Source organism: Falco naumanni, chromosome 6 (assembly GCF_017639655.2).
Source record: "Falco naumanni isolate bFalNau1 chromosome 6, bFalNau1.pat, whole genome shotgun sequence".
Taxonomy (NCBI): Eukaryota; Metazoa; Chordata; class Aves; order Falconiformes; family Falconidae; genus Falco; species Falco naumanni.
In genome coordinates, this window is record NC_054059.1 from 55,312,011 (window position 1) to 55,322,631 (window position 10,621).

The 10,621-nt window shown below is 42.0% G+C and overlaps 1 protein-coding gene across 2 annotated transcripts in view; it reads right to left on the reverse strand.

Annotated features, from left to right (window-relative positions):
• AKAP7 (A-kinase anchoring protein 7) overlaps nucleotides 1-936 on the reverse strand; it is an 88,947-nt gene extending 88,011 nt beyond the window's left edge. Inside the window, exon 1 of one of the 2 annotated variants that reach the window (XM_040598365.1) lies at nucleotides 340-936. In XM_040598365.1, coding sequence (XP_040454299.1) covers nucleotides 340-523 — 184 coding nt within the window. In that variant the 5' untranslated portion in view covers nucleotides 524-936. The remainder of the gene's footprint in view (nucleotides 1-339) is intronic. The other variant, XM_040598364.1, reaches the window with a different exon arrangement.
• Between the last annotated feature and the right edge of the window lie 9,685 nt (nucleotides 937-10,621).

Sequence of the window (10,621 nt, forward strand, 5' to 3'; positions counted from 1 at the left end):
GCAGGCGGGGAAAACACAAGCAGGCGATCTTCCAGCAACAGCCCACAAATAGGTTGAATCATTTTCCCCTACGATCCCCACAACCCCTGCTGTGAAATCCCCTTTCCATTTGATACGTGCCTATGTGTGCACGAGTCGTAGTTTTTACAGCCGTTAACGCCTGACGGACAGCGCGGCACAGCGCGGCACAGCGCGGCACCCCCCACCCGCGCCAGCGCGACCCACACCCTGCCCGCGGCAGCGGAGGGCGCCCGGCCCGCGCTCAGACGGCAGCGACGCCCCGCGCCCGCCCTGTTCGCTTCGCGCAACACCGCCTCGCCGCCGCCTCCGCCTCCTCACCGTGCTCCGGGGTCGCGCCGCCTGCGCGGGAGGGGTCGCCACCGCCCCCCCCTGCTCCCGCCGCCGTCCGCAGCGCCATGGGAGGGGGGAGCGCGGGCACAGCCCGCCAAGCGAGGAGGGCACGGGCTGCCGCCGGCCGCGCCGAGTAAAGCGCGGGGAGAAGCCGCCGCAGCAGCCGCTGCATGCCCGGTTAGGGCGAGCGAGGCTGTCCACCGGGAAACCGCGGACCGGCGGGGATCTAGCCCAGCCGCCGCGCCCCTCGGGCAAGCGGAGGGCTGCCGCCGGCGGAGCGCGGGGCGGAAAACAGCGGGGCCGGGCGCTCGGGGGAACTACAGCTCCCGGCGTGCTCCGCGCCGGGCGACCCGCGCGGGGCATGGCGGGGACGGCGGCCCCGAGGCTTGCACGGCCACGGCCGCGCCCGCCGCCTTCCCCCGCCCGGAGGGCCGTAGTGCCGCGCTCGGCCGGAGCGCAGGGGGCGTATATTGTGCGCCCTGAAATGCGGGATCCGCATTTGCGTGCGTTGTTTTCACTCAGTATCGTAACAAAAAGTGGCTGGCTGAGCGCTCGTCCCACAGAAGAGCTGCAACTAACGGGAGTGGTTTGGGCTGGTGTCTCCCCGAAACAACCATTTGCAGCTTAGGGCTGCAGATGACATCTTTAGCAGCGGTCTGGGGGGAGAACAGCCAAGTGTGGCTCTAAATGTGCGCTAAGCGCCTTCCTTACCGCATCCCTCCCACCCTACCGCACACCCCGGGACCCTCGACCACGGGCACAACCACCGTTGCAGTGGCCGTACAGGCTCCTGTTAGGAGTCGGCCTCTGAAGTGTATAGGAGCAGCTGCTTCTCCGAGGGAAGGAATGGGAGACGCTTTTTTTCTGAAATACAGAGTTGGTGCCTCTTGGAAGCCAAATCCTGTTGCCACGTTCTGTGGGAGAAGCCAAACCAAATGTCGCCTGGTGCTTTTGCTGATCGGTCTGTGCATGTAGACCTGGTGTGAGGGAGCCGATTGTTTATATGTATATAAAGATTCCTACTTTCATTTTTTAAGAGCATAGGGATAGCAAAAGCAAACAAATAAAATGGGATCGCAGTCGTAGGGGAGGAAACCGCATGGCTGCTGGATCTTAGAAGCTGAGAGACGAGTCAAAAACGAGGCCAGTTTCTGTATTTAGCTCCTCTGTGCCTTTCCCTTCTGGGTGATAAAATCTGTTTGGAAATATTTTACCATTGTTTTGACCCATTTTGTGCTGTGTTTGCCTTCATTGTGTTTCGCACAATATTTACATTTGGTCTGCATAGTCCTGTGAGGAGACCAAAGGCTGGATGTGACACAGAAGTCCAAGTTCTATGGGATTCAAGAGAAGCTTTAGGATGAGGCTGTTGTCAGTTTTTCTGGATATACACATTTCATCTGAATACCAGCTATCGTTAGGAAACTAAATACGTAAGTGGTCACCTCCTCCTACCCTGTTAGAATTGATAAGTATGATATCTCCATAAAAAATTGATTCTGTGGAGTTACAGATCAAAAACTGGGAGGAAATATTTTGGTATCAAGTGTCTTTTTAAAAATATGCATTTAAAAAACAGTTTTGGATCTGAAACTGCTCCAGATCAATTCATTAGGTGTTTCACAGAAATCTTCAGGAAATGTTTAGATAAGTTAACATTTAATATTCCTCTCAACACTTGAAAACACAATTCATTTTTAGTGGAGCTAAAATTGTATCTAACCAATTCCCACTAGTTTAGCACCAATATGTAGATGTATTCTTTGGGTTCATGATGTGCCTGAATGCAGTATCTCCAGGATGAGGAGAAGTGAGAAACTGAAAGCACCTTAGCTGCAGCTGATATCAATTACCATGAATTGTCCCTACAAGTCCTAAAAGTGGTGCTAGAGAGAAATGTTCAAATGAGGACTAGAAAGCTGAAGTGACAAGCTGCAATTTTTCTGCCTGCCCAAATACTGCACCAGTTTCATAGAGGAGGTCACTGACCTTGTGCCTGGCAGAGTGGTTTTCATTACAGCATAGATTTGAGCTAAAGCCAGCACTTTATCAATTTTCTGTGGCCTTGCCTTTATTAAAGTTTCTGATTAACTTCTCAGCAGTACAGTTGTCCCTTTTAGGGAAAAAATATATATCCTGTAACAGCTCAATGAAACTAACAGAAAGAGGAAGCGGAGTCAGCTCTACAAATATATTTGCTTACACAACTGCCTAGCCCATACCTGTTAGCCTCTTACTCACTTCACCATCTCTTAATTCACCCTCTAACTTCAATCAAATTCAGTAGAGAGTAAGAGGATTCAGAGGTATGATATTGCCACACCTTTCCTGAAAATGAGTGGTTTGGGAGAAAACAGAGATTGATTTAGCTCTCAAATGAAGGAAAGAAGAAACAATGCTGTGCCTGTGTTTTTCCATGAAACAGTGGCTGGCCATGAGTACTGGTCAGCCTGTTACATGATAGGTCACCGTACATATTATCAATACATATTGTATCTTATCTTAGTCAACCCAGAGATATGGGAGAGCTATGAGTATTTGGGATGTGACTCACTGTGGGAGGTTAGGAAATAAAGGGGCAGGAACGGGATGTGTTACAGGGAGGCCTAAATATTGGAAGGAAACTTTGGGACATTATGTAGGATGTGGGAGGGAGTTGAAGGTGTTGTAATGGGAGGGCAGAGAGACTATAGGGGAAGCTTGGGTCATTGTGATAAGAAGGGAAGACATAACTGATACAAAACAAGGCTTCATTAATGACACTGCTGATACAGCCACTTGTTTTCTGACAAGTGGAGAACAGACTGATCTGGTAGTAATAAGAAATTTGCTAGAGAAAGGTGTGAGTTGCAGAACTACATATAATGGAAAATGAGAGGTAGAGGGGTGCCTGGGATAAAGTAATTTCATGCAAAGATCAAAAAGCAAACAGGCTAGGGTTTCTACAATAACTGAAGAAAAGAAACCACGTGAAAATGCTTTCAGTTGTATTTTATGAACAGGAACTATGTTTGATTGATATCTTAACATGAATATGAAGATTAATGTGCAAAGGAATAACATAAGTGGATACTTTTATGATCTGTTGATGACAGGCAGTGCATTTACATTGCAAAAGGAAGGAACAGAACAGTGGGAATCAGCTGAAAAATTAACTCATTACCCAGAGTGGTAGTTCTTCACTTGCTGCCCTCTGGAGAGCAACCTGTTATGAGGGACGCTGGCTAAAGATCAGCAAAGATATTCAAATATTATTAATGTCAAGGCACTGTTTCAGACACTGCCAGTTTTCTCCCGACTTTTTGAGGAAGGATGACCACTAGGACCATTATGACAAAGTGGGGCCTGGATATCTTTGCCAACAGGCTTGCCAGCCTCGTAAGGGGGCTTTTAAACTAGGTTATTGAAGAATGGAGAAGCAGTCCCATCAGCTGGAAAAGAACTGGAAGAGCTATAAGAGATGTGCTGACAGGCAGTGGTAGATAATGAGAAAGCAGATGTGGGATAGCATGATGGCAGAGGCTGTCCCTCCCTGCCTGAGCAAGCAGCATGCCTGGGGACCTGTCCCATGTTCCTACACACAGATTAGCATTTAGATGGACCTCAACGGGATGGAGAAGTGGAACAAGAGATGCTTGCTACATGAAGTTCAATAAAGACAAATGTAAAATCTTTTATCTAGGACAGATGGGTTTTGGCAAAAGCAGCTCAATGCACATCTGCACTAACTTACAGCCAGTGACATTTTTTATGAACTTGGACTCTGCCCTGGGCATTACTATCAGGGTGTAATCTCTAGCTTGAACTCCTGCAGCCCTTGATCCCTGAAAGAAGCAATTACTAGAGCAAGTTCCTTTACCCATTTGCCCTGCAAATTGTATCTCATTGGCTAGTTTTAATATTTCCTCTTAAATACCTGAAGAAGCAGGGCTAGAATATGCTTTCCTAATCTATTTTTTCTTTCACTTGTCAGCACAGAAAATCCACCAGAAGTCATCTAGGTAAATCCTCATTCTGCAGCAGTTACATAGACCTTCTATAGTCAACAAAACCAGTCTTCCCTATGTTGCTCCACCATTAGGTTAAAAGAAGCTATTAACTTATTTACCTTTATCTCAGCAGCACAAATTCCATCAAACAATGTGATATACATAACTCCAGTTTCCAAAATACAGGGTAACTAGAATAAAAATAATATTATGGAATACTTCTACTACTTCATATTTTGTGATGTGAGGAGATCGCTATCTTATTACCAAATATTTATACACACACAAATGAAACCATAAAATTGAAAATATCTTGATTTTAAGGACGACTATCTTGTTTTTCTTATTCTTGATGTATATAATTTTGATTTAAGCAAAAAGTTGCATGTTCTGGAGACCATTAAGAACGGCAGTCTGCAAAGTGAAGACACCAGGAAACTCACAGATCAGCAACATGAGAGACTGTACACTGAAATAAAAGCACATTTCTCTTTTTAGGAATTTTACTAAACCCACTGGACCTTTTAGCTCCAGAGGTTGTTGGGTTTGATCTGGAATCTCCAGCTTCCTGGAGCTGTTCTTATTTTCTGACTGAAACAGAGATTTTAACAAAGTATATGTAGGGGAAAGTGGAGGGAAAGTCTTTAGTTTAAAAAGAAGACACTGCCTGCAATTAAAAACAGTTTGATTTTGAATGCAGTAAATATTGCCAACTACATGCGGAAGTCATACAGCAGCTGAGACACTAGACCCTGCATTCCTTGAGTGAAAGACACTTTACTGGGAGTCTTAGGCAAGTAAAGAATGCAGTTCTGAATCCAAAATTCATATTATTCCAGATGTGGGTGGGGGAAATACGTATTTACTGACTAAACTGAAAAATCTTGATTCTCAGCTGCCTATCTGTTGTGTTTCTTACTCTCCTCTCCCCTCTTGTTCTTCTGTCTGTCTCTCCCTTCAGCTGCAAGCTTCTTTTTTAGATCTGGCCTCCTCACCTTCCCGAGCTCCAGGTGCTGCACAAACATGCTGTGTGTTTGTCACCGCTGTGCAGGCTTCTTGTGTGGCCTTCTATCTTTTCTCCTCTTTTTTATCTATGGACTTTTTCTAAAGTTAGGATGTCTGTGAAATATGGGCAGTATCTTTCATGCACGTTTGCAGAGCACAAAGTCCAATTAAAAAGGAACAAATCTAGGCTTCTTACTGCATAGTCTTTCCTGAAGTTCAGGTCACCACTCTTACCTCTGCACGCATTTCTGGTGTGTGCCTGCCTTTCTTCCTGAGAGCAGCTGAGACATTTGTTCACAAGCGCTACCAGAGCTGCAGCCAGTTGTTCATTTAGCCTAAGATGTGAATGTACCTGCTCTGGGACTCTTCCCCAGTCAATAAAGACAGAGGCTTTTGCAGAAGGAAACTGTTAATTCACCTGATAAATAGGAATTGTTTTAGAGTTGCTCTTCTCTTTCCATGAACAGAGATGCCGAGGACAACTAGGCTTGTGTCCTGCTTAGGCACTTTGATTAGAAGGCTCAAGTTGGGTGAAATGGATCAAGGCCTGAATTTTGTGATTGCCTGGTTCAGAATTAGGAAAAAAGCTTTGTGCTCTGGCCCAATATTTCAGACTCTAGCAAAGCCTTTTGGAGCTCAGAAAATTAAATTGAATATCTACTCTCTAACTGGAATCATTTGTGTAAAAACAGCCTTTTTCAAAAGTTATACTAACCCTCATCCAATTTGAAGAACCTGATGATGGCTATGTCTAATGCTGCAAAGCTCAAGTGCTCAGAAAACTTCACGCAGTGTAGGTTTTGGGACTCTGCCAAGTTAGAGCTTACCTAGGAAGAAATAATTAAGCAGTGTTTTATGTTTCACATGAATTTTGAAATTGATTTACCCCTGGTATTGCTGGGCCTAAGTGCTCAAAAAATCCCACCCACTGCTTTCACAGTCAGCAGTCTTTTAAGATGGCTGTTCATATTTAACCAAAAATGTAAACCAAAAAAAGAGTGATGTTCAAAATGCCTTTTCTACAAGCTATTCAGGAAAACAGCAGCTTATTGTTTGAAGAAGAATAGGGTACCTGACCTAAATAGAAATGAGAGATCTCAGTTCTAACATTGTTTCAGCCACCACTCACGCTTGAAGCAATGTGATCTGGCATCCAGTTTCTGTCACTAAAATCTCTTAAAGTTATTGGATCAGGCTGTTTGTAGTGCTCTGAGGGTATTCGCCATCTCTTTGCTGACGGTGGAGTTTCCTGATCCTCTTCTTGAGGCTCAAGGTTTTAGTGTATCAAGTCACATGGATAAACCAATTTAAAGCTCCCTTATTTACAGTCATCATTTTGACTTACATCAAGTAAAATATTCTAGTATTATGACAAATTCTAGTATTTTTCAAATGTAAAATATTCTAGTATTATGACAAAACATAAACAAGGAAACAAATACAACTAAACAGAGACAACTAAACATGTTTTGGCTAATGGGGAAAGAGACAAGTTTTAATTCTCCAGCTTAGCACATTGCTATGTACTTCAACAGTTGATCTCTTACAGTTCTTTTTCAATCCTGCAGGCTTTTGCTGAGCCTCTTTCAATTCACATTGTAGCACTAAATACGCTGCAATAACTGAAAGGGAGGAAACCATTTACATTTCCACTGGTAAATCTGACTTTCAGTCCAGGTTAGAACAGCGTTTTTAGCACTCCTATTGAAAGGATCAGATTTGGACCATTTTGTCAGGCATCCAGTCTGTCTCCATAAGCCAGCATATGTCCATTACCATGTTTCTTCGAAAGTGGACGAACAGCTGTTTAATGCGGTTAGTATAAAGTGAGGAGAGGGTGGGAAAAAGCATCTCCCTATGGCTCCAGAAGAATTTGATCTGATTACAACAGCTATTTGGACTTACCACAAGAACTTGTACCCATGTAGCAGAGAAAAAGTCTTTATTTTTAATCAGTTCCTGGGTGATTCTCATTTTAAGAGTGTAATATGCTAGACTTGCTTCTATGTAAGAAATTAAATCTGCAGCTTAAAAGTCATGAAAGGTGGCTTACATATTGTGAAAAACTGAAAGGAATGAGCTCAGACATACATAAAATACACTCTGTCAAGAACTGTACATTCAGTGGGCAGCCAGAGAGTCAATGAATTTTTTTGACACATAATTCATACTTGGTTGAAAATATTTCAGTGTCAGATATGCTTGCATTCAGTTTTGACTAAATGGTATGATACCTTCTCATGTAACATAGTATTGTGACATGACTGCTTTCTTTCTAATTTGCACTGGGTCCTAAAAACTTCATTATCATTATGTTGAGCAAAACAGATAAGCATCAAAATTGCAAGTAACAGGCAAATTGAAATTAGTAGATAAATAGTACCACGGGACATGTAGTTGTCTTTCTGCTGTGTCTTGGCACAATGGTACCTGCAATCCTAAGAACAGCCTTCTTCACAGCATAGCTGGCTGAGACAGGTAAGCTGCATGAAGACCTTCAAAAAGGGTGAAATCATACCTGCAAAAAGGTGGCTTTGTACTTTTTGGACAGTTAGGAAGGCAATAATAGGATCCCTGCAGTGGTGTAATATGGTCAGGACCTGTTCCCTTAATTGAAGATGAGCAGGACCAGCAGAAGAACAAGAGGGAAGAAAAGCAAACTGAACAGCCAAAGGAAATGTTGACCTGTACTTTTGTCAAATCTGTGTGTGGATCTACAGCAGACATTTCCAATTACGTATATTTGGAGGACTCCAGAGACTCATGGAAAGTACCACTGACAGTTGACTTGTCATATCCATGTATGATAATCAGGGAGATTTCAGAGTAAGAGAGAGTGATTAGATGGTGCTCACTGACTTCCCATGATAACAGGCAACCTAAGGGGCCTTTGTCCCTTTGATAGTAAGTCTGTACGTACTTTGTTTTCTAGATGTTGCATGTCCTACCCATTCAGCTCTGGGCTTAGTCAATGTACTGTTTACATTTGCTGTCTACATTTTTCTAAAAGTGCATGTTCTACAGTCCAGTTTCTGCCTTACACCTGAAACTATTCTCACCCAAGTCTCACGTGACCCAAGTCCCAAAAACAAGACTCCATCATTATTCTTAGTGGCTAGTTGACATATTTCAAATCATACGATTAATTTCTCTCACTGAAATCTTGTCTCACTTCGTTTTTCATGACAATATTGATTTATGATTCTCCTATTTTTCAACATTGCCTTTGGAGGATTTGTCTTACTCCTTCACCTCTCAAACCTCTCAAAGCGTTTCTCTCAATCTGTTATGTGTTACCCAGAAGTTAACTTTTTATCTGATATAGTCTTGTCAACATAGCCTAGAATGCTTACTATTGAAATTCTTGTCCGGACCTTCACCTTACATCTCAAGTATTGAAACATATTTCTTTGTGGCCTTGGCAAATGCAATTTATTTCTCCTGTGCCGTAATTTGGAAAATCTTCAGAAAGATAATTTTTCTATAACTTCAACTTCAGCAATGTCACTTACATTTAATTTCCTCCACAGCTTCTGTATTTTAGCAAACAACTTGGGTGTTGTGACTTTCATTGGTATCTTTGATGCCTGCCTTAACTATCTTTTGTTTAAAACTGAGAAGGTTGCTTTCTTTTTCTGAAAGGTTTGTTACTTAATTTCTAAAGAGGAGCTATCACTTGTGCCCGCATAGCTCAAGATAACAGTCCAGATCCTAACAACTGGTCTTGGGTACTGGAAACTGGACGGCTGTATTATTGTGGCTGTACATCTGGATGAATATATTGTACTTCTTAGCCGGGTAAACAGCCCGAAGAGAATACTGCACTAATGAATTTGTTCTGCTTCCAGTGCGATGTTAACTCATTCAGAAGCAGCTCAAATATCTATGCACATCATTACATTAGTACTGTGCAGACAGAGAATCCATGTTTCTTTCTACACTCCTGTTTGAAAAAAAAAATATTACTGTTAGCATCAGCAAAACTACTTTGCTGTTCTTCTTTAAACTGTTACTTACTATGATACTGGCAAAAGAAAATCCCAAACAACATCAATCCTTACAACTGCTGAGCTAGTAATGCAGTAAGACAATCTTCTAATCCGTTTAACACTTGTCTTATGGCTCCCTTGTATATATCCCAGTCTATCTATCTCAGATGGAGCTTGTCTGCTTTAAAACTAAAAAAAAAACAACCAACAACAAAAATCTGTCTAATGAAATCTGGAAAAGAAATCTTCTTGTTTGTGTGATAAGTACCATCAGTTCAAGCCTTGACAAATATGTGATATCCCTGTGTTAACCTTTTTTTTAAAAAAATCTCATTTTAAATTACTGGCAGAACACTTCAAAAAGAACCCATAAGAATTCCAGTAAATTGTATGCCACAAAAGGCACATCTTCCTGCAAATACCTATTCCTGAATCTTTTAAAGTACTATCATTGAAAAGTTCACTTTCATCCAAGTATATTTCCTAATGTTGATTTCTGAGTGACTCATTGCATCCAGTACTGTTGGACAGTTTAATTACATGAGATGACATCTATGTTGGTGGAAATCCAGGATGTAAAGCTGTAATAAAATCTGTACCAGAAGGAATTATCTAAGGAATGATAATGTCCTTTATATTTTATTTAAATCTGCTTTTTTGAAAGGGGCATTTTCATATTCTTTCCCTGATTTACACCATAAAAGAGGAAATGTGTATAGTGCCTTTCTACAATGAGGACACTTGAATCTTTACTAAGCCTTTTGCAGACAAAAAGGGGCATATACTTAGTGTGATTATGCTGCACACATATTTTTTTTTTGTGTGATTCTCCTCTTGCTGGCAAAGGATGGTTAAATCCCTCTGCTTCTTGCTAAATAGTTGCTATGAGACTACTAGCATACTGAAAGGAGACAGTAGGGTTTGGAATATCAGGGCAATTTCTGCCAAAAATACTGTCCCCTTAGGATCAGAAAAAAACACTGTTGCTGTTGTGTTCCTGCTTTCAGCCATAGACTATACATGTCTAACAATTAGTAGAAGTAGAGAGCAAATACCTTTCACTGAGTTAGCTTATTACAGTTTCTTGACTATATTGAAATATCTGGGTATAAACCAGAAGATAAAGTATCTAAATAAGTTGTTTGGAAAATGTATTTAATGTATTTTTCCTTACCAAAAGCTATCTTGTGCTAGTTGTCATATACCTTGTCAATGAGTGTTTACTGTGAGGATTGTTCTACTCTCCTTAGTCAGGGAAAAAAAACTAAATTGCCAAAATTAGGACTT